A 26,269-nucleotide genomic window follows, 5' to 3' on the forward strand; every position below is an offset into this window, starting at 1 on the left:
TTAATTACACAGGCTTAATTTGATAAGGCTAATAATACAATCGGTTTAAACATCAATGCATCGTAATCCAAGCGTCACTCTGTCATGTATAAGTTTCTATTGTTTACTGTATATGCAATTGGTAACCTGTCTCGAGTGTAAGATGCCGAAATATACCGAAGGAAAAAAAAAGCATTTCACTGTTTCATTTCTCCTATATTCATGCTTTGATTTAAAATTGTTTAAATGATTAACACCTGTAGCCAAAAATAATCTCATTTCGATGGAACACGTTCAAATACAATGTGAAACATTTACTTTTTCTACGCATTGGCAAGGTCGTTAGGCTATCGTTTATAGGGACACGTTTGTTACATATATAATCCTTATGTAACCTATTCAGTGTCATTAACGTCCCCCTCAGGCATTTAAATGTATTAACAAACTAACATGTTTTAAGATTAATTTGAAATTCAATGTTTGTCATCAGATGGACTAATAATTATGAAAGATAGATAACTAAGTCTTAAATGAAATATTGAGAAATAAATTTGTTTAATTTATTATCGACATTAAAACAATAGATTTCCATTGGTATGGCTATTCGTTTTTGTTATCGGGGCTGCCTTATAGTTGTGCAACATAACTTATCTAAAATGAGTGTGGATGAAGGTATTAACAGATATACAAAAATAGATTGTTTAAGGCATATAGTGTGAGCAATATTTGAGCCCATTCTTCAACATGCTGTGGATGAAATACATGTATACACGACTGCAAATAAAAAAAACAACGAAAACAAAAATGTATATATATGGTTTTATTCTATATCCAATAAATTCATCCAATCGGCATTCTTCATATGTACCACGTGACCGTCCAATATATTCCGGTATTGGATCCAAAAAGTCTGTATTTTTCCATATTGGACAGTGGAGTATAAGTGTACTAAGCAATTGTTTTATAACGATAAAAGCCGTTACCGAGAAAAAGTATCCGAATGTACTATAATCGACTCACACAGGCGCTTGTCTTGAAAATAGCATAGATGCAATAAAAGCATTTTAAACTCAAAATTAAAATGAAACAAAGAGCTGAAGAAAGGGATATAGAATAAAAGCTTATTAGACGTTTAAACTGTACAGTACGTGATATATTTGGACTCGCACACGAGTCCAAATATATCTCCGTAGTGTACAGTGAAACGTCTAATAACCTATAATTATTAATTGATATAATGACTATAATGAATAAATTATTCTACAATTATATAATATACTTTCATAATTATAAAAACGTAGTATATATCTCTATGATTTGTTTTAGCATAATTGTTCTTGTGTAAACAATGTTAACTGTAAGTTATATACAATATATTCATTTTATATTTAGATATGACGTGGAAAATGTAAAACAAGACTGAATATGAACAACATTAGTCCTAACAATCCAAACGACAATCATATGCTGTGTGGTGTTCATTTGTAAGAATTTGGTGCACCGAAGAACATAATCGTTTTTATATAAAGCACTTCGTCATACGAGTTTAAACACACAGCGTTTTCATTATATGTTTGCATTATTAACTTAACATGCATTAAAGTTTAGTTATCATGTAAAACATGCGTAATACATTACAAAGCTGATACATTTATGAATTGCTTAGACACGTTTGCCAATATATTTCGCATCAACGTTATAGCAAAAATTAGGCATATCTTTTGCGTGTACATGTTAAATAAAACATAAGATCATATATTGTTATATATACAAGTTTGATTATTAAACTATGCTAAAATAGCACAAAACACATCCTTTGTATCATTGCCAACTTTCTACAGAAAGTACCTTACCACGATAGTAAAACTTTACTTAGCGGAATTCCGTCCATTCAATATTTACTTTACAACTTACAGACAATTCAAACTTTACTTTACGCAATTAAGAAATTTAGCATTCTTTGCAATCGTAATGTATAATGGTCAAAATGACGATTTAGCACATATATGTACTCCTGTAATGTTGTCACTGACTGTCAATAGAATTGCTGCCGTTCGTTAGTTTTGTCTCCGTATTGTCTAGGCTGTCCGTTTGTGAAATTTGGTGCGCCTCTCTGCCAAGGTTTTGATGGTCCATCGAACGTAGGCGAGTCGCTGACCTTGATAGCAAACTTGATTGCGCTGTTGTTCTGCTGTTGGGACTGCCTGAAGACACCGACCATCTGTATTTGTCGCCCATGACCCGTCGAATCGGATACAGGACTGTTTGTTTCAGTCCTGAGCGAAATCGCTTGTTCAGAAATGTGAGGATGTAGAAGTTGGCATGGAAGGAGACGACCAGAGCTATCTCGTACGCCGCATGAATTGCCCGGTTTCTTTCCAATTCAAAAGCTGTATTCGTGTGTTTATTTATTACGGACATCATCAGAAATACTCCGTAAGGAATTTCCGGTAACAGAAAGACGATTAAGATTGAAATGACGATTTTCGTTATTCGTATGTTTTCTGAATCTCGTCGAGCAACCTGTTCTCGGCTGCCGGCTGCTACGACTAATTTGGTCTTTCGAAGTTCAATGATGAACAGGATGGTGAAGATACAAAGAAGGACGATAGGAATAAAGTGACGAATGAAGAAAACGACCCACAGGAACGCACAATCTGTTTTACAATCGTCTATTGCCCATTGACAGAGGCCATCTTTAGCCTTTTCATCCAAGGAGTGGTAAATATGAATCAACGGAGATACAATGAAGATGCAAACACATGTAACGAGGACTGTTCTACTTGTAAAGATTTTTCCAGCTAAGAAAGGGTATGCAACAGAAACGAAACGTTGAATTCCAAGAAACAGCGTCAAGAATATTGAACACGTGTGAAATAACTTTGAAAAGAAGAACTTCGACAGCATAAACCATGTACATAAGCTTTTCGACAATATGTATGCGTCCACTGCCTCATATATTGACCCGTTAGCCATATTTAGATTCTCGTCGTAATACATTTCAGCCGAAATTTCGGTTTCATTTGTCAATACATCAGAATAATGTTCAGAACCAGTTGATTTTTCAAAGTTCTGATATACCATTATATACGTTGGTAGTGTTACCAATCCAGTAAGTGTGTCGGCTATTGCAATCGCTGCAAGAATCATGTTGGTGGGGTTACGCATTTTCTTTCGTAACAGCACAATGATCACTAGGACGTTCACGAGGGCCGTTATGATGACCAAGATCTCCCAAATAAAGAGATAAATCGGTCTCTCAAAGGCAAATGCTTCGTACATGTAGTCCTTATAAACTGGTTGTTCATAGTGTGGAATGTTATTGAAATCGTTAGCTAATATTCCACTTTCGTTTTTACCAAAACCCACGTAATCTGAAGAACTTTCTGGAACATTGTAATCAACCGAAGCAGTGGGATATAATGCAGTCGAAAACTCAAATAAATGTGAAGACATCGTCATAACCAATGAAACAGATGTTTCCAGTGACGACGAGGCGTCTTCTGCAGGTGACAACATTCCTGACGTATTCCATAGCGTCTGGGTCGACATTTTAACGCTGTATCAAAATCCTCACAGAAGCTGGATAAAAAACGTAGTCTATGTTATTTTATACAAATACTTTTCAAAGTGAGATTATACGAATTTGTCAAATATTTATGGATGTAAAAAAACTTATTATACATATATTTCAATATAAATTAAAATAAGAGTAAAGAAGAACATGTGTCGAAAACTGCGAAATAAGCCAGATATTTAATTCTGAAATCGAAAATGTTTGCACAGTCGAATTCGCAAGCATGTGAATTTAAATTAAGTTTTACGGATCATTTTAATTTCCTGCAACGATATCTATTCATACGATACACGAACACTAACTCCGATCCTAATAAAAAGATGAATGCTTCGGTTATTGTAGGAATATATGTACTAAAAATATCTTCGTGACAATCGACTCGGGGCGCTAATTTGTCTTTGCTGCATTGTATGAAATTTGTCTGCAATGTATAATTGCAGGAAAATAATTAATGGTATGCAAAATAGTTTGAAGGACATAAACGAATTTCATTGTGGTAAATGAATATCGTCGTGTCGGTATCGTAAGCAAGCCTAGGCAACATATAACGACGGTATAACTTTATACATGCTTAATAGGAGAACCGCGCATCTTGATACATTATCTTAAATGGTAGAGCAAGAACAATTTAACAATAAGTATATAGGAAGTTATACCGTAGTTTTACAATGCTAAGGCTTTCTTTCGATACCGACGCTACGATATTTATCTCTAATAATAAAATACGTTTTAAACTACACACAATTCGCGATGATTGCACATATAAACATTCGTCTTTTAAATTGTTCTCATTTATTGTTCCGGTTTCAATTTTGTACAAAATTCACAGTAACTTCTACCAAAAATACACATAAAATAAATTTCAAATAATTATTTAACCTTTGCTGTCATGAACGCTACAAGAGAAATCTATTGTAAGCTTAGTATGCGATTTTCAGTTTTAATACACGTCTTTCTTGTGTAACTAGAATTTCAATAATACTGTGTCAAGCATACTTTTTAGATTTAAAAAAGTTTTGCAAATGAATTGCTCATACCCACAGAACAATAAATAACACACATGCTTATATAATTGCTTTTATAGGGAAATGTTACAGGAATATATAATATTTGAATAACGTTAGCTTCCTGTAATTATTTAATTTAACATTAAATGCAACCTACCAGTGTAAAATATTCCGCCTATCATGCCCCCAACATCCCCGTCGACTTGACAGATTGCCACTGCAGCATATCAATTTAAGGCGTACATTGTTAGCTTCCTGAATGTTTAATATAAAGCACGAGTCAAGTGATAGTGCTTATGATACTGCTCTGATTGGTTGCGTTTTACGTTATGAATACTAATATGCAAATGCGTTTTGAGTTTAAAAAATGTAACAACAACAAATTACTCAGAGACAGATGACATATGTTGGAATACGTAAACACTTAATGCAATAAGAAGATCACATGACGCACTTCTGATCACTTGAATGTTGTATCGTCATTCGGTCACAAGGCTCAAATATGCGACCTAGTTTTTGTTTGGCTTCTGTCTTCAAAGTCTATCTCAAACGCATCCAACATTTGAACGACTGCTGAGCTTGTGTACACTAACACTCGTAGGAAAGTCTTTACTTAAGTTGTTGTTTATTGAACAATATAGGTCGAATTCGCTATAAAAGTAAATATTTTCTGCTTATAAAATTAAACATATTAATTTTGGGGGATTCTAAACTTGAATATTTTTCTTAGAACAATCATCGAACAATAAATCTTTCCTTGAAAAAGAAACAACAACAAGTTATTGGGCCGAAAAATATAAACAGCAAAATATTCATCAGCTAATGTAGATTTTGTCTTGGTTTACATACCAGAAGAGTTCATTAACCCCAGCATAATTTTTTAACATTATATTATATTATTTTCAACCAGTATTATAAATAAGTTTGGATTAACAATGATGTATTTTTTGTTTACGATAACTGCAAGTTTAACGTTCTGTTTGTTTTTTCATAACCGGCTTATTGTGCTTTCATTTGACCAACGTAAAAAGCGGAACCAACTCACGCGTGTATATTTTTAATATTTAAGTATGGGCATTTGTTTATACAAAATATTGTTTCAATTTGTAATGAATGTATGGCATGATTTGATATGTACCTCATTTGAATTTGTATTGTCGATTGTCTATTGTAGTGTATTTATTCGTGTCCTTTTTAGATCTGCTCGTCAAGGCTACATGCCTCTAGCGTTAATTATATACAGTAACTCAAAACGAAATTTATGTTCTTTCTACAGCATGCGGGCGTCATTTTAACTTGCATCTTTTGAATAAGTCCTTGATAATTCCAAAATAATAGACATTTTATTTAGACATTTGGTTGTAATTTTGCATAAATTACATAATTCTTTCAAAATGCATTTGGAGCTGTAAGAAACATTTTGTAAAGTTTTTATTGGATAACAGTGCAATGTAAAACTAAAATATAAATGCTCAGAAAATAAAAGTATAACCACAGTCCGAAAAATTGCACGAGACGGGATAAGGTTAGCAAGTAAGACACGAAATAGAACTCCTCGCCGTATTAAAAACATTGTTCTTATCCTTATCGTTTTTAGTTGTTGTTAAAAATCCATTTATTGTACATTTATACAAGACAGCGCATTAAAAACATGAACTGATGTCTAAAACCGTTCACAGTATATTAAGAGAAATTTTTAAGAATAAATTATACCCAAACGTAATTAAGACTGTAAATTAAAATGAAGACATTCCAGCGTGCTTATACTGGTTCATATGGTCAATTAAACCTTTAAAGGGTCCTTTTCACAGATTTTGGCATGCATTGAAGTTTCTCATCAAATGCTTTATATTGATAAATTTAAAGGGGCCTTTTCACAGATTTTGGCATTTTTTTAACTTATTCATTAAATGCTTTATATTGATAAATGTAAACATTGGATCGTAAAAGCTCCAGTAAAAAATCAAGAATAAAATTTAAAAAAGGAAAAGAACATTGCCCGGAGCAGGTTTCGAACCAGTGACCCCTGGAGTCCTGCCAGAGTCCTGAAGTAAAAACGCTTTAACCTACTGAGCTATTCCGCCGGGTACACATAATTCACGTATTTTATACGTTATATAAGCAATCTTCGTAGTTTCACAAAATTTAACGACAAAAACAAAACTCTCCAAATTATTCAATCGTTTCGCGTTGCAACGCTTTATAATTTTTAGGTTTTAAAATCGTCAAAAGATGCATATAATGGCTATATTAGAGCATGGTAAATGTTCAGTATTACTGTTTCCTCACAAATATCATAACCAAAACGAAAATTTGCGAATCTGAAAAAACTTTTTTCAATTTTGTCAATTTACCAAAGCGTGAAAAGATCCCTTTAAACATGGGACCAAAAATTATTCTGTAAAAAAAACAAGGATACAATTAAAAAACAAAAACAGTAACCCTCACTTGGTCTCGAGCCACTGAACCCTGGAGTCCCGCAGTAAAAGTCTTAAACTTAGACCACTCGGCCATCCATGTATTTTTTACTTAATATAAGCAATCCTCGTAGTTTCACAAAATATAACGACAAAAACAAAAGTTTCCAAATTATTCAATCGTTTCGCGTTGCAACTCTTTATAATTTTCAGGTTTTCAAGTCGACAAAAGATGCATATAATTGATATTTTAGAACATGGTTCATGTCCAGCATTACTGTTTCCTCAAAAATATCATAACTACAACGAAAATTTGCGAATCTGAAACAACTTTATTATTTTTTTCAATATACCAAAACGTGAAAAGGCCCCTTTAACAGATAGTTTCGTGCAGATAAGAACCGATGCATACAAGCCATATCTCCTTGCAGAATGCCATACTCTTCAGTCCTTGTACCGTTTTTAACATGGCTGGAAGTAGGATAAGATGTATTTGTGTTGCATTTCTTTTACTTGGTAAGGATCCGTTATATGAATACTTAAAAAAAGGACAATATATAACGGTTGATATGATTATATTCATTCATTTAGAAATGTACAAATAGTTGGAAAAGTTTTCCTGTCGATTATTCATACAAGTAGTTGTACGCAGAAGCATTAATTTCTAGCGGCTTGCTAAACATAGCTAGGTTTGTTTGTAGCACACTGCCTGATTTTCTTAGAAAATGTGTTTGTCTTTGTTTCACACCATTTTAACTCTATGATTAATAGCATCATGCATGCAAATTATCTGCTGTATAACCATTTGAAGAACATCCCGTGTTCTTGTTGCAATAGCAATACCATTGAATGTATCGGACGTTAGAAGTATTACTCGCGAAATCCAGCTACGTGACTGTAAACATATTATATTCGAAACTGATTGTAAACATTCTAAAATTGTAACTTATTTTGTTGTCCCAAATGTATGACAATTGAATCTCATATTCAAGCTAACATACGTTTCGCCTAATCGAGATGTAAACATAAGTGCTATGATAAAAACGGGAGCGCCCCATTCTTCATAATCGGATATTGCCAATAACATATTTGTACTTTGAGTGTAAACTCTAAGGTCAACTTCGAACAATAGCAGCTGTATACCAATAAGTATTTGTTATCTTGCAATAACATTTACGAATGTTGTGTCTATATTACTGACCAACAATGCATCCCCGGAAAAAAGATACTGACAAGTTTTATAGAACAAAAGTAATCTAATAGAAAGGTGTATAACTGTCTATTTTATAATCAAAACAATGAAGGCACTGAATTTGTTCTTAATTGCATAATCTTAGACGCAACTCATTTTTCAAAATTTTGGTATAGCTTTTTAAACCGCAAGTTTGAAATGAACACAACCCATTCAAATTTATAAAGAGTGTGTCTTAATGCACAGGTCTAGATGTGTGTGCACTGTTTATTTTCATATTTATGTTCTAGAGATAACTTAGACAAAATAACAACAATATGTCTCTTTTTGACGGTCTGAAAGCATTATTTAAAATATGATGAAAAATGAGAACCAGTTTATATAACATTTGCAAAATTTGCAATCGCCACCATATTAAATGATTATTGTTGGAATATCGAATACCTATCACTCTAGGAATAATATTTCCCTGGAAATTCCCTTTTCAAAACTTTTTTTGACACCCTAAAAAATTCAAAATAAACAACAAGATAAATGATAAAAATAAATAAAAAAATAATCTGCGAGCAGACCTTTTTTGCTCGCGAATCAGGTAGTCACAAAGACAGCGCTGTTTAGCCTTACTTTGTTGTTGATACATAACTTGTTATCCTAGTAGTTCACACGTTGTCAAGAAGTCTCTTACCTTAACATCGGTATAGATCACTCGTGCGCGTTTTAGGCGTAGCTGTTTAAGCCAGCTTTTCACCTTAAATGACCTCTACATAACGCCAGCAGGCACGAATGATTACACTCGAATATTTATATGCTGATTCGAGAAAAATCCTCTGAAATTTGGCTGCCTCACTGTGTCTGTGCGCAGCGTTAAGGATGTTACACTGTTCAATGAACGGAATTCCGGACTACTCTCTGCATGTTCAAACAACACATAGACACAAAGTGTGGCCTAGTAACAATTACGCGTTAAAATCCACCTCGCAGAATTTCAGGGTCTGTACTCGGTCACTAAATCATCAAGGGAAGATATAATTGACTATCGATAAACACAGTTTTGTTTTCAAGATGAGAAAAAAAACTACCGAAATAGTTTAGTGTCACGTTAGGAGAAAATCGTTTAATTATCCAACCACAGTGTTATTACAACGTACTCGGTCAGCACGTCTGGAAATCGCTCCTGAACGCATGAATAGGCTACCCTTATTTGCCAGTTTTCTGTATTTGCTTTTTTTTAATTCAATGTTATATTGAAATGCATTGTGCTAAAATATGCCATTTACAACTCGCAATGACATTTAAAAGACCCGCGTAATGCGAAAAAGGGTCTTATGCCATATGGGCCCATCATAGCTAAATAGCTCACCCATCCTGCTCATCTCTCTGTCTGGGGAGCAGATAAATAATGAGACCACAAAACTTTGAGTGATTGTAAAGCGATCAGCATAGCCTCTGGCCAGACTACGCAAAAGTACAGGTTGTGCTTGAGCTACGTTGGCCGAAGCGCCATAAGTCCCATATTCGCATGACGCGGCTATGATTGTGTGATTCGAATGTTTCGAAAGAAATCTGCGTGTCAATTATTAACATACGATATATGTCGATGGTGGAGAAATAAACTCACAATAAGCCATGTGAGGACACATATGATGTGAACTCCCGCAGTATAATTTGTATCTACTAACACTAATGTGTGGTTTGACTATAATAACACACATTTCATGCGGCGAATATGCGACTAACAAGTGAAAACACACACAAGCAATAGTTCAACTTGTTTTCAATAAAACTTTTTATAAACGTAAATTTCAAACGTTATTTCAACGCCAGTATTTTCGCATCTCATGTTCAACGTTTTATAAATTGAGAAGAGTGAATATAAACAAGCTTAACCTTATACTATTGCTACGTTATCACCCTTGCAACTGAGAATACATGAGATATCGCCTCTACCAGATGAGAACAAAATAACGTTTTCCAGACCTATCATATTTCACCCCACTATAGTAGCAAGTACTATCAAAGATGTTACGCAACAGACGCGCGATAGTGTATTGGACTCTCAATATAACACTATACTCATTGATCAGCAGTAGTTTTATTTTCCCGCATCTTTTAATAGCCTTAACTACCACGTGATTAAGACGCAGCAGAAAATGGACTATTTTAATCATTCATAAACATTCTCTTCCGCAACACGTATATTTCTAACATTGTTTATTTATTCTTTTCTATATACGCTCCTTTAAAAAATTATTTCAGTTAACACGATATTCACATGTTGTTTCCATTTGTGAATGAATATAGTTGAAGAACTCAAACCTCTGGAATAAATTATACAACTCTTTCTCGGCGCGGGTGCGGCAGATACGGCAATTATCAAGTACATCGAAGTTAAGAAAACTGGCTTAAAACGCGTGGTATTAACCTTAGTTGTTCGCAAGCGAACAACTAAACATCATTTAGATTACGAATTTCCAATCAGGGGGTACATGTTTAGACACTGAGGCTTAAATATTATCACAAGTATTACAAGTGTATTGATATTATTTGTAAGATAACATAGTCATATCAGACATGCACAGGCCCAAAGGATAGATCAATCGACAAACAAGTTGACTCCCAATTCAAGTTTCAATAAAAAAAAACTACATTTATTGTGTGTTGTTAAAAAGTGCGTAAATGAGATCTTTCACATAGGTATGTTAAACCAATAACAATAACAACAACAACAACACAATCTAAACAACAACAACTTATATAACACGATGGCCATGGCAAAAACTATATTGACAGCAGACATATACTCATATTTTATTCTGTGCAAGAAAACACCAAAATGCTAACAAAACATCAATGATTTCATAGTGCTGCAAACAGGCACACATAAGTCGCTTATTTAGGGGAGTAACTGGCCACTGATCATAAACAAAGAGTTTTATATACAGAAATGTTCGTCTGGGTCTGTAGATTATGGTATGAGATTTCATTTGTTCGAAAAGTGCTGAAGGGCTTCAAAATCCAAGATTGCGTCCAAGATGGCCGCCAAAAGTGTCCTACTCACTGTATACATTTCAACTTTTATTTTATGTTGGGAAAATTGCTATCCTCCTTATAAATCAACATTAAATGAAAGGGGTGTGTATCTTAAATGCTTTATTTACCTATTACCATGTAATGGAATGCATTTTTGTGCATATTTTACTGAAAATCAGCAAAAAATGCTCCAATTTTGGGGGCAAAGTCTAATATCTTTATGTATCACTATCAAGTATTTTATTAAAATGTACTTAAAATCAGGTAAAATTAATAAGTGTATTAATATCCTTTAAAACGAATGAAAAATAAAACTTTATGGTCAAGAATACGATCCAGATATCATTAAATAATATTTTAATTGATGAAGTGATTTGTAACTGTACTTTCATTTGATACATTGTGTTAATTCATAGCTTAAAACTTAAATTATGATTTTATACCAGTAATATGTTATCCATTTAAATGAAATTATATACCATTTTTACGAACTGAGTCAACTTTAAAATCTGAAAGCTTTGACAACTATAATAATATAAAGAATTATTTGACTTTAGATACTAAACATTTGTTTAGTTACTCCCCTTTGATATAAATTTACCATACACATAAAAGTTAGCAGACACCAATGTCAAACTTGTTTTGTCATTTTCACAGTTTTCATTTCCATGTACATCTTATATGGTAAGTATTCAACATGTTTATTCATTGTTCGTTTCATAACTACATGCTATGTTTATAGATTTTAATTGATAAAACATTTTCTCAAACATCATCACAAGGAAATTTGCCTGCAATGTCATTGATGTTATTCATCACATATATTTACTAAAATCAGTTTGAATACATGCAAAAGTAGTGTGCGTGAAAATTTGAAACCCTAACATGAAACCTACACTGTCTTTTGTATTTAATAAGAGGTGCTAATATTTGTTTTTCCAAAACTTGAGTTGTACTCGGATAAGTACTAGTAAGCGGACATTGGTTTCACTCATTTTATTATGTTGTAAATTAAATTATTTTGAGTTTTTTTATTTTTTTTCTGTTGATGAATTATTGTGTATGCCTAATATATGTTAATTTCTGCCTATTCTAAACAATTGTTTGGAATATATTAATAGGTTCGACAAAAGAACTTCATCAGCCAAGGGAATGCCACAGTCTTCGTGGAAGAAAACATGGCTACATCTGGAGAGAGCTTAAAGATCTACTATGACTGCAAAGTAAGAAAGTATGTATTGTTAATTGTAATTCTGTTGATCCATTATTACAGTCATTTATTAAAGAGGTTTGTGTATACTAAATAGTTAGATATTAATGTACTAACAATGAGAACACAGGCAAGTTATAATTATTATTAAATCAAAGATGTTTTTAATTTGCTTCAAAAAAATGAAGCAGAGGAGTGTACTGAAGACATATATGACAACCATGTGGTGATCCTGGTCTGGTATGACAATAATAATGATATTCATAAATATCATAGTTTGATTTCTCTTAAACATGATCATTGAGAGAAGAACATTAATGTCATTTCAAATTCTCTATTTTTCTGCAAAGAATTTCATATGTATTTCTGTTTTTCAGGCACAGATGGTCCTATGATGACTCAACAATGAATGGCAAGGAAAACACAAGAACACCTTTTTAAGACGAGGTCCACTTTTGAGAATTTTGACTCGAAATCATAGTGCTTTATTTGTGGCGAAAAGTGCAGCCGTCATAGAGACAATACATCAAGAGGTTTTAGCAGAAGTTGGTCCCTAGGGCCAAAAAGAAAAAGTGTGTGTTTCGGGAAACGGCTGAAAAAAAAATAGGTATGGTAGGCATTTTTTCTGATCTTTGCGATGGCTTACATGCTTTTGCAATGGGAATATCCGGAACAAAACATCGTACCGAAGTTTGCGCGTCCTAGAAATTGGTACATATTCCGTTTCTTGTTGAATTCTCAAATGCGCATAATTAAATTTGTAATCGGAAACACTCTTCCCAATTTAATTTTTACTCGACGTTATCACATTCTTCAAACAAACTGTAAATGTACAGTGTGTTTTAATCTTTTCTCTCGAGAAAAGCGCGCGCAAATTATTCCCTACATGAACAACGTCACGCCAAACGCATGGAAAACGTGCTTGCATTAAATTTCCGTTAAATGTTCCGTGGTAAATTTTAACAGAATGATATAGCGAATGATTTGTTATTTGACATTTCCTCAAAATTAATTGCAAATCAAACACACTGTATATTTATCGTTACGGACGTTTACATAAGTCACTATTGAAACAGTTATTGTACTGTATACTGGTGCAACAGAAAATCCAGACGAAACTGGATTAAGTGTTGGGTGTTGTCAAAACGAATCGCGGAATAAACCCCCTTCGGAAGAAACACCCTTCCCTAAAAACAGCATTACGGAAGAAACCCCCTTTCACATTTTGCATAAACGGAAGAAACACCCTTCCATAGCGGAACAAACCCCCTTCCCGTTTTCAGACAGGCGGAATAAACCCCCTTCATAACTGTTATTCAAACTGTTCGAAAAACATTGACACATAATTCTATTCACAATTTATATATATAAACTGTGCAGTGACAATCTTGTGTCAAGCTCGTATGTACCAATAGGGGTCGTCGTCAACCGGGTTTCATGTTTTAGTTGTATACGTATACCAGGCCACTTTTATCTACTGAAAAGCATTTAGAAAAATACAATTATGAAAAAAAAATAGTGGTTGATGTATAACAACAAAAACACAAATAACACCATTAAAAGTCTTATAATCGGTACGTTAACCATATCTTGTGTCAATTTCTAATTATATTAATGTGCTAATTATATTAAAAAAACAGATTGACATAATTATACACCGAAGTTTGACAGGGATATATGTAGGAGTCACGCTGTTGGGCGGTCGGTCGATTGGTTGGTCGGTTGATTGGTTTGTTTGTTTGTCCTAATCAAATGTTTAAAGTTTGTTGAGCGACTTCATTTGTCAAGCTATTGAATCGAAACTTGGAATATGTATTCCCCTTTAAAGTGAAGATGTGCAAGACACTTTTTCATGAGCAGTGATCCACACGTTCTTGAGTTATTTAGCCTTGATAGTGAACCTATTAAGGCAAACGTATACAATTTTCTCCGTTTGTGAAGTGATCTTTTTCCATATTTCTCAAGCGATATAATTGTAACTTGAAATATGGCCATAACATGAAGTGTATGATGTTCAAGACACAATTTTGTTTGCTGTTTTAAAGTGGTGAGATGGTATGTTAAGTCATGTTTGTGACAAAGCTGTAGTTTATGTACGTAAAATGCATCACGTATAACGATCATGAAGTTTAAACTTAATTAGTTTTAACCCAATTCCAAATCATGGAACAATTGTTAAGAGTTTAATGGGCAGATATATTGACTTTAATTTAACATAAATGAAAAAATGCATATTGCCACTTTTAACCTAAACGTGTTTTTAAATAAACCTTGTAAAAGTTTACTTGCAAATTATCTGATAACCTGTGTACTTATTATATTATGCTTGCAAAAACTGTGCATATTTGTTTTAAATGAGACACTCCATACATATTTATCAGCACATGTAATTTAATCATGAATAAGGCACAATTCTAATATTGGGAGATTAATCTCCAAGTATAAACATGCTTGACATTGATGTCAATAGATGCTACAAAGTGGTTCATTTCTGCAAGATTCTACACATCCATGTTCTCAACAAGATATTGTTCCCAAACAGTCGATACTTACAGATAATACTTACTCACTTTAAGATCAAAACCGTTGGTGGATACCGTAATCCTGACAAGTAAACAAAGATGAGAAGCTATTTATCATACGTGATATGGAGAGTCCTCAGTTAATCTGCACTAATCGGAGCAAATTATCAGCTACATTTGTTCGAGTGGACAGAAACCAACGCGTTTATCTTGTAATCTAAAAGTGCTCAGTTTTAAAATTATTATAGGGCGGTTAACTGCATTGCTTGTAAAACTTGGTTGACAAATTAAATTGTTGCAAAATTTTGCCCAGATCTTCGACTTTAATCAGAAAAAGCCATATATACATGAACATAATAATCTGCAATTCTGTCGTGTGTGTTTCTTTCCCCATAGTAATACTGTATTCGAATAGTAAAGCTTAATGCGAGTGAACTCGTTTATATTTGAGGGTGAAGATAGCTTACTCATAGCCCTCTACTGCTTGATAAACCAAGCTAAAATAAGTCTTAGCTTGCTGATTCAAGCCGAAATAGGTCACAGTTTGCAACTTCGATGATACGCGTGTCACAGTACAGAATGCATGCTTAAATATACGTAGTACGTTTGAAAAAAGAGTCTTGCTAAACTATAATTAGTACTTATAAAACAAAGTGTCTTTTATTTCATTGAAACGAATTTTGTTTGAAGAAAAAAAAATGTGTCTGTTCAAAAGCGCTTGGTGCGATATATATGTTTACTTATTTTTGCGTGTGTACTTAATCCATTAACTCTTAAGGCTTCTAGCGCAATCGCTTGTATAATTCTATCTTTGCAATTTATTATAGCAAATTGTTCGTTATTCTACCGATTACAATGCGTTTTTTTTTCAGTAACGTGTTCATCTAAATCATTTTTTTCCAAGTGTGTTTGGAAATGGATTAAAGGTAGATCCAAAAGTGTGCTTCTGCTCGTTGGCGCTGTTCGGCAAATGTTGCTGTTATTTCACCCGACTTATATTTTAAGTTGTGTTCAAAAATTACATCCTTGCTTGAAATTAATCCCTGAGTCAGACAAAAAAATGTGATAAAAGTCATAAAACTTATCCTCGGCGGTAAAACAATTTGGCCGCCTGTGAGAAGTTTGTTTGAAAAGCTCTCCAAAAACAAGGATATTATCATTAAGTGTGGAAAATCTTAACTCTGCACAAATTTAAAGACAATTATCCCCATCAAGTGATTTCTACTAATAGCATGTTCTGATTTCTTCGCCAAGCTGTTTGTTTTTACTGCTGATGTGTGCACAATGATTTTATCTTATCTGAGTACACATTGCTCACGAAGACCTTTTGTGACAATATTGTGTGCGTCGTCTGTTCGATATCATGTACCATATTAACACTTCAGAGCGAACATTGATTGCTCAATTTTCACGAAACTTTTTCAGTACATTTGTCGCAATGATATTCCGGACAACGTCACTAGGTCAGATTAAAAAAAAAGGCTTGTGAAAACTCTAGAAGAAACATGTGTTACACAATCTTCATGAAGCGTACCCAGAACATGTGTTTTTATGATATCAGCAGAGTGTTTAGAAACGATTTGTGTTCGTTAAAAACATGGCTGTCTGCGGGAGGGGGGTAGCAGCTGTTATAACATGGGTATAGTCAAACCTTGTGACACTCTAGAAGTCTGATGTTTTGCACAATCAGTATGAGACTTGCATAGAACCTTTTTTTTCAAATGATATATCAGCATAGTTTGAAAATGGCCCTTGTCCTTTTAAAAACATGGACGCCGTTGGGTAGGGCAGTTTTCTTATGTGGCTATAGTGGAACAAGGAGGTGAGGCAGTTGTTCGAGGCTATAATGATATATTGTGGACGCACTAGAAGACGATCATCATTAATTTCAATCAGAACATTTTTAATGATATCTCGGCTGAGTTTGTAAATGACTCCGGTCTGGTTTTTCTTCTTTTGCGTCTTGGAAACCATGTAAACACTTAAAAACACATATCATTTTGTCCAATGATCATTAAACTTGCTCAGAACATTAGTTCTAATGATTTCGAGGTCGAGTATGAAATAAGTTCCGGTCTATTAAACAACACGCTTAGCGGTTCTACTGACCTATTGTGTAGACAGCGATGTTTCAACAAAAGGGATTAAAATGTGCGAAAGCGACTCTTTGCGGATAATGGAGCGTGTCTGTCAAAATCGTCAATACTATGCGTATCCTTGGAAATTTATGAAATTCTACGATGGATTATAGTGTGCAATCGATTGCCTGGCGTAAAATCGGATGATTGATAACGATAGCGGAATTGGCAAATGCGCGGTTATTTTCGGGCACTATTTTTTTCAGAGATCTTTTTTTTACAAGACGAAAAAAAGTAGGGTCGGGACCAAAATCGTAGGTAGGGTCGGGTTACCCAAAACACACATTTTTTTTGGCCTAGTTGAAACTTCTATATCTTCAGACTCTAACTCTATATATCGCAAAGTGTAAGATATTGCTACTGCAATAAATGATGTAGCCATTATTGACAGATTGGCAAGTGTTCCAAATGGTGATCTTGTAGCCATTGGGGCTCGATATCATAGAAAAAAGGCTGTTTGACTAAATACTACCAGTGTAATACTTATGCATTTTCCGGGCTGACACCCAATAAGGCCACTTCTGAAAACCAAACAAGTTCATACACAATAATTGATGAGATAATTAAAAATGAATTTGAGCATTCTATTGTTGTTGATAAAAAGGTGTTCTTCTTTCCTACATTAAAAAAAAAAAACGTTTTGTTGAAAGTTCTGAATCAGAAGGATGTTCAAATGATGCAAACTATTATAAAAGTTCCAATTTTAAAAGGTTGTTTGAAAAATTATGACCAGAGGTATCCTTTATTCATCAGCATGAAAAGCCTGACCTAGTTTGTTCGTCTAGTTTGACTATTAATGATGCTGTCAGCAAGTCAAAGGAGATGGAACAGGTCATTCAAGATGACAATGAGTGTTCATACGATGAACTTCCAGAGTCAGAGGACGACACAGATGAAGCTGTAGTTCATAAGGCGATGGGTATTTTGAGAAGACGAATTATAGAGAATAATCCTAAATTTGATGACGTCTTTTACGCTCCAGAAGAAATCAAATTGTCAGATCAGAAGCAGTTTTTGGAGTCTCTTCTTTACAAGGCAGTGTGTTGGTTACATGACAAAAATGCTACAAGGAAGCTTCTGAGAGGACCATTACCAGATGTCTAGCTGTTGATTGTGACCTAACTACACTTGTCACGTAAAACCCATCCCCTAAACACCTGGGCTTAGGGATACACCTCAACAACGAGTTTGGCAGCCGCCATCTGATTGAAGATATGTACTCTCTTGTTTATTCCATCTCATATCCAGATCTTCGGTTATTCTTGACATCAGCAGCCCAACAGAACATTGCACCACACAAAATAACAGACTCTGGTGGTATTGTACCAGACAATATACTACCTAGAGACCAAAGGGGGAAGCTTGTAGTGGCAGTTGCTGATAACTGGAATCTGAATGAGCGAACAGTTTCAAGATGGTAAAAGGACGACTCATGCGATGACAAGCATGTTGGTCAGCAGTGCGCAAGCCGAGTCAACGAGGATTTCACGACTTCCGAAAGCAACAAGTAGGACGTTTGACAGTCAGTCACTTCCTGGTTTACAGGAGTTGTTTTTCAGTGTTTGTAACTTGAAAACATAATTTGTTATTTGCATCATTTGTATTAGTAAATACATTGTAAAACCTCATATATTACAACATTTGTAAATAACGTTTATAAGTCTGTATCAAGCACTAATACCTGGTTAGATTTGATAGTTGAATAAATATGATACATGGAACACTGCATAGCTGTTCTTTACATTTGCCTTGATAAGTCTTACAGTATTTATAAAAGATTAAAAGCAAACTTATTAAACTTGATGGTTATAATGCCAAATGACTTTCCACGAACCAGGAAAATGGCCACATAGCGTATTTAGTCTTTGTTACCATGGTTACCAACACAATTTTAGGCATTTACTTTTGTTTAAAATGAAGCTTGTAAATGTGGCTATATAATAAAGAGGTTAGTTATCACAGCAAATGTAAAGCATTTGAATTAAAAAAGAAAATGATATGTCAATACTCAAATTTTCGTTTATTTTTCCATTTTGACCATGAAATGACCTTGACCTTGACCTTTAGTGACCTTGGTGATCTGTTTGGTAGAAGCCCTATATCAATGGATTACTTTTATCAGATATTAAAGTCAGTACATATATGTGTTCAATAGACGTATTCAATTCACCTTTATTAGAAATTGAATCATAAAACGACGGCCATCTTGGACGCCATCTTGGATTTCTAAGCCCTCCAGCACTTTCCAGAAAAAAGACATCTTGTTCTGAAATCTACAGACCCTGACGAACATTTTGGTATAGTAAACCTTCTGTTTATAAGTTGTGGTCAGTTAGATGTTATAAAGCTTAACAAATTTGCAGCAATATCAAGTGTATGCGTCATTGTATCCTTGTTCGTTAAGTTATGTACAAACAACATATAAGCTATACATAAATATGCACATATATGAAGTGACCAGTTTTACTAATGAAAATAAAACAACTTTGTAACATAACGCAGCATGTGACGAATTTTTCAAAATTGATTTTTTATTTGCTATTTTATAATCTGTCACATTTGGTTTTCTTGAATCGTTTTTTTTTAAACTGGTTGGAGATTATTAGCACAATGCATGCATGCTTGCATGCGATGAAATTCTTAAGTGAACATGAATTAACACTAAAACTTCATTTTTAGACGAAAAAAGATAATAAAGACTGTGTGCACAAAAACAAAATATTTTACATGTAAATAAACTCGACATGAGATTCTGATGTCTTGCTGTCCTTTTACATATATAACAGTAACCAAGAGTAATGCATTACATTTGTCACCGACCTCATTTGTGTATCTTTTCGTTTTGATATAACTTGCCTTAAAGGGGCCTTTCCACGTTTGGGTAAATTGACAAAATTGAAAAAAGTAGTTCCAGATTCGCAAATTTTTGTTTTAGTTATGATATTTGTGAGGAAACAGTAATACTGAACATTTACCATGCTCTAAAATAGCCATTGTATGCATCTTTTGACGATTTAAAAACCCAAAAAATATATAGCGTTGCAACGCGAAACGAATTAATAATTTGGAGAGTTCTGTTGTTGTCGTTATATTTTGTGAAACTACGAGAATTGCTTTTATAAAGTATGAAATACATCTGACATTGTATCCGAAAGGATGGCCGAGTGGTCTAAGTGGTAGATTTTTCACTCAAGGACTCCAGGGATTAGTGGTTCGAGCCCTGCTGATGGTTACCTTTTTTCTTTTTTTAATTTTATTCTTGATTTTTTTTCTGGAGCTTTTTATATCCAATGTTTACATTTATCAGTATTAAGCATTTAATGGCAAACTTCAAAACATGCCAAAATCTGGGAAAAGGAACCTTTATCGAGATGATTTGCATAAAACGTATGGTTATTTGGTTTCCTTTATAAATGCTATTTTAAAATAATGTCTTTTATAAATATAAATATATTCGTATTGCCATAACGTGCATCTATCAAGTTTTCGTTTTACTATCGTAATTGTGAACATAATAACGCACAGTATAGTAATTAGTTTGTATCCTATTATTTCAACATATTGTACATACCGGTTTATGTGCGTACGCATAATATTTGGCCGTAGTATTAAAGAAATACTTTATATTTGCCGGACAATAAACACTAGAACAACGGTTGTGATACATAGGAAAGTGACCACAAAGATGGTATCTAGATTGTGACGTATAAGTATGATGACAAGTTGTTAATTAGTCTAACAAACAACAATTAAACTTCATATTAATTTTATAACAATTAGATGTTTGGATTTTGTATGATAACTGCATGCCACGGTATCGCGTTCGCAATCCGATAAACCTGCTTGAATTGTTTACCTTTCATTTTCGCAAAAATTCAGGTATAACCATTCTGGAATGACTTATAATGATTTGACATTAACATGCTTTAAATTGCGATCGTAAAACGCATGTTACCAACACTACACATATTGAGTTTTATCATTTGTACGTGTCAGAAAGCACAAAGTACACGAGCAACTGGAAACAGAGCATCTCAGCGCGGTTCCACTAATATTTGTTCTGCAAATATGATCATGTTGTCGTCACGTTTGCACATGACTGAGTAATGCTTCCAAAACGCAGTTAACTTAGGCAATGGCACGCAATGGTAGTTAACTGATCTAATCATGTTTTACAATGACCGTGACTTGCCATGAATCTCCATTGATTAATGAATGGTCAAATTGAACAGTCAGTACGGCTATTGTTACCTAATTGGTGTGCGCGCTTTAACATAATTTTGACGATGTGCTTTCACTTTGCGTTAGAAGGTTGGCCCAGTATATATTAATATTGCAGCTATACCTTAACACATTTACTATGTATGTTACCTTTGTTGACAATTCTGTAGGATCGCGAAAACATATGCAAATAAAAATAAAATTGTAATGGTAGACTGCTAAATCCATCTTACAAACAAGTTCGATATTTGCTAAAATAATAACTGTATATCTCTTTTTGATGTTAAAACCCATGACGATTGACGACAGGGCGTATAAGTTCAGATATCGAATTGTGGCACAGATACAGCGTGTTTCCATCTTGCAGTTCAGCCTCGGTTTGTAATAAAGTAAAACCAAATTTCTGAATAAAAAGATGCCCTTTTTGGATATTTGCATTATCATGGTATTTTGAAAAAAAACATATGATGTAAATTAGAACAATGTATATCATATATGTATGAGATTAACAAACACTCAAATTTTTCAAATATATCTGACTTCTTATATATGAATAGCCCGGATAGTTAAATATTCGGACGTGACTATTTAATTAAATGGAATTTATTGTATGTATAAAATCTCCTATAAAACTGCAAGACTCAATGGTTTATTTTTGACATTGGAAACATTATGATGGATGTGTACCTATTCCGTACAAATCATATTCCTGGAGTCGAAAATCCATCCTATGTGTTATTTGAAGTACCCGAGCCGAAAATAATCAATCTAGCGTTACTAAGTTCTAGGGTAGTAATAGGGCTAGTACTTAAGTGCCAGGTTAGACAGTTTTAAAGCATCACTGTATTGTGCTGGAGCAGTATAACATTTTCTTATATACAACACCTGTAATAAAGTTTACAATGTAATTCATTGAGAATTGGAACAAGCCGTGCGGTAGAGCATCGATAGCTGATACCAAAGATCCCGAGTTAAAAATTCCCTCAACGCCCATGTGAAAACGTTGGCTCTAACACTGGTAAAGAACAAAGGCCCAGAGGTTAAAAAACATCTCGCATACTCAAGCTAGACCAACTAAGGATTTATGCTCAACATTGTATAATAATGAACTGGTTTAAATATTGATTAATTACTTTGTTTTAGTATTTAACAATTCAAATAATGCTCAAGTCGATTATTGAACAACTAGAATTGCTTAACCTTGAGTTCGGTTTGACATGTGCATGCACACGATTTTAGAACCTCGGAACAAAATATAAACTTGATCTGATCACTCCAAAATGAATATCTGAAAGCCTTTAGGAAAAAGAATTCCGGAAAACTTTACACTGGACGGACGGACAGTCTGAATGCTAGATGCCCTCCTACCGGAGGCATAAATAAATATCACACTATTTTTTGTTTTGAGTTTGAATGATTTATTGTATGGTGTCATGGGTCAATTTCAATTTCAAAAGTTTCTCAGTTATATTACTGCTGCAAGAGTTGTATATCCTTTTTCTTCGGGTCTATCTTCAAAATCATGAACAAAAAGCCCATTTACTAATCATTTAATGGGTAGCTATTATTAAAGATTAAGTTCACATAGCCAATTGTTGATGTTCATGTATACAATCATATTAATTGCTCAAGGTTATTTAACATTTTAATACTGTAAGTGCAATAATTAATGACTAAAATAGTGTCTATGGTATACAAGGGAAAACTAATATTGCAGTTCAGTTGATAAATACGTCAAAATACAGGTTGATAAGGAATATCAGACGATTACAAAAAGAAAATTATTTTCTTATGTGCATTTAATACACTTATGATAAACAATATGGATCCCTTGTGCACTGTTGTTGGCACTTCCAGAGTTTTCACAACATAATTGTGTATAATTGAGTGAAGAATAAGCCCATATCTCCATAGAACATTCCTATCTTTCTTTAAAAAAACAATCGAACGAAGATCCAATTATCAACAAACAGAAACATGTTAATAATTGTGATATTGCAGCGATCTGGAACATTGACGGTAGCTACGCAGGCATAATGATTGAACATTTAAGATGGTCATTGCAATACTATTTTATTGGATGGGAAGACTAGATTAAATGAAAATGACATAAATAAGCCAATACTTGATTCGTTAAACGTAAAGTAAATGTTAAATTTTAGTGACAATTATATTGTCAATGCGTATTGTGACAATTACAAATACAAAAGTATAAGTAACTGTGTAGTTTATCTGATCACTGCATTAAGGACTAATTAGATACAACTAAAAAGGGATCAGGACCCACATTTATGATGTTAAATACTTAGGAAATTAAGATCACGGACCCCTATAGAATCATTTACATGCCATGACTGATTCACTTTGAAGAAACAAAAACTTGTTAATCACATATCAATATAAAAAATATAAACATAAACTCGAGTCAGAACACAGTATTTGTCACATGTCAAAGTACATAGGGTGGCTGGATATTTCATCATTGCTTTAAACTTGCATTAAGCTGTCTTGTAACTTTGTAGAAGTATCTATTGGTTTCAAAATATGAACTATTATAATTTCAAGTTTTTAATGAGACTTAAGCTTTATTTGAGATATCAGGTAGTAGATTCATCCAACTTTGAGATATTGAGAACGGACTGTATTGACTTGAGTTATAGGTAGTTAAATAAATATATTGAAAATATTTTTTTACCTGGTTTCATCTAGGAAGAGTTGTTCTTCAATGCCACCCTCTGGGACGTTCGGGTCATCTCCAGGGATCCTGGTAGCATCAGCTTAAGTTTAATGAATGTAACATGGACAAAACATCTTTGGGTCTCATTAACATCATATGATATGTTATTAATAAAATCTGTTACAAAAAGAATAATTCTGCAGCACATTCTCCTACAAAATAGAATATTATGTAACTGTATGCTTACACTTAAAACTTTGATTTGTATTTGTCAAAAACCTCTGCACACTGGTTTTTACTTCAAAGATGTAACCAAGACCCCAGTTGTTTAAACAATTTTAGTATCAAGGACACAAATAATGGAGTCTTATTTACATCTTCCCTCTAAATGTTTTATTTAAAATGATGTATAACTTAAAAATAAAAAAATATCCAATTACATTTACAATTTCTGCATGTGTTTAAAACAAGAAGTTTCTATGAACAAATTGTATTTTTTGCGTCCAAAGATTTTACAAAAAAAATGCATCAGCGTTGTAACAAGACACCTTGTTATTTAATATTGTGTCTCTGTTTGTCTCAATGCATCATTCACAGTTTTCCTATTTGTTCCATGAATGTTTGTCTCTTTCTCGAACAAATGCATAAACTTGTTTTCAAATCTCAATCAAAAGTGATACCACTTCAGATTTGCTTAAGATTTACAGTTGTTCCCCTTAGACAAATTGACACCACTTGAAAGTCAAATACGTTTAGGTGGGACTTTGTACAATGCAAAGTGATTTTCCCAAAATGTAGGTCCTCTTTATGCCCCCACAGTGTAAGTTTGTGTTTTATATGATGGTATGATCTGATTATGAAAGTCACAATCCTGTATTCGATGTGTAAGGTTAATTTTTGTCGTGTTCTAAAGGTTGTGACGTCACGTTAAATTTTGGTATTAGTATAAGAAAGCGATTATTCCTTGTGTATGTAAATCTATCTGCTATTCAGATACTATGCTATTAGATAATGAAAAGGACAGTACATTTTTGCTGTTTATGAAAAGGACAGTGCATTTTTGCTGTTAATAGGATTTAGGCCAAGGCATATATTTTTGCCTGGGTTCTTGGTTCGTCTATGCATGCATAGAGTACCGGTCCGTCCGGGAAATTAGGTTCTTTCAGGTTCGTCCGGGAAATTAGGTTACTAGTATTTCAGTTTATTTGAAATTCAGCTAGGACACATGTTTTTCTGTGTTTAAGGATTAATAAATTAAGGCATCTCACATTCTGATTTGTTTATTAGGCATACATGTATGATATTCTTATGGTGGACTTATTAGTGTTATTTGTATATTTTCAGTCATTTACCTTGGCTCTCCGGGGCGACGTAATGAATAAAAGAGAAAACAAACATTAAGGCTTTGTCGTTACAATGCTCAAGCTGAATTTCAACTTCAAATAGCACATGCTAAACAAGGATGGCTAGTTATACAACCGGTTAAACCCCTTTATGCTCTGCATTGTCCGTTCAAAGGGGATGACCCAAGCTATTCTCTTTGTATGTACAATGTTGGGTTGTGCGTATCGTCCTGCATTTTATATGAAATTAGACAGTTTAAGACTTTCGAATGAAAACAATGATTAACTTCGACATCTTGTCTCTCGAGTTTTATTTGTCCTATATTCATGTTTTGTAGTTACATTGTTAAAGTGATACAAACCACTAGCCATATATAGGCAATTTTATTTCGATTGAGGACGTTCAAATATGGTGGGAAATATTTTATATTGTTTTATTATACACATTGGTAAAGTCGTATAATGTCTTTTAATCACATTTATAAGTAAACGATAGTATCATTGCGTCCATGTTATTAATTTACAATACATTTTCTTAATCATATAGTTTATGATTAATTTAACATTAAATATTACTCAACTTAAAATCGACTAGATAAATGAATATTATTGAAAATTTAAGTCGCTTCAATTTATTAAATTAGAAATATCTGATTTTCATCGGTGTGACTTTTCATTTTTGTCATAAATGCTTCCAAAAAGGTGTGAAACATTACTTGTAAAAACGAATGTTATTAATCGGCATTAACAAACTCAACATGACACTCTTGTTTTGTATTCAATTATTTCCCTACCTTTGATTCAAGTTGGACTGTTATTATCAAATGAATGAGAACCTAATACTGGAAAAATCAATAAGCTATATAAGTCTGTTCATGATTTTTTTTTTATTAATCATCGTTATATGTTTAAAATACGTGTGTACACGACTAAAAATCCAAACCAAAATACAACGA

General features: G+C 33.5%; 1 protein-coding gene across 4 annotated transcripts in view; it reads right to left on the reverse strand.

Annotated features, from left to right (window-relative positions):
* Positions 1-26,269, reverse strand: part of LOC127880999 (violet-sensitive opsin-like) — a 66,952-nt gene that overhangs the window by 37,115 nt on the left and 3,568 nt on the right. Inside the window, exons 1-2 of one of the 4 annotated variants that reach the window (XM_052428558.1) lie at positions 4,721-4,948; positions 785-3,561 (exon numbers count right to left, since the gene is read on the reverse strand). The exons of 1 other annotated variant lie outside the window; for it this stretch is intronic. In XM_052428558.1, the coding sequence (XP_052284518.1) occupies positions 2,005-3,531 (1,527 nt within the window). In that variant the 5' untranslated portion in view covers positions 3,532-3,561; positions 4,721-4,948 and the 3' untranslated portion in view covers positions 785-2,004. Of the gene's footprint in view, positions 1-784; positions 3,562-4,720; positions 4,965-26,269 lie in introns of those variants that run through there. 2 more of the 4 variants (XM_052428562.1, XM_052428559.1) reach the window with 2 other exon arrangements.

The sequence above is a fragment of the Dreissena polymorpha genome, chromosome 5 (genome assembly GCF_020536995.1).
Source record: "Dreissena polymorpha isolate Duluth1 chromosome 5, UMN_Dpol_1.0, whole genome shotgun sequence".
Classification (NCBI taxonomy): Eukaryota; Metazoa; Mollusca; class Bivalvia; order Myida; family Dreissenidae; genus Dreissena; species Dreissena polymorpha.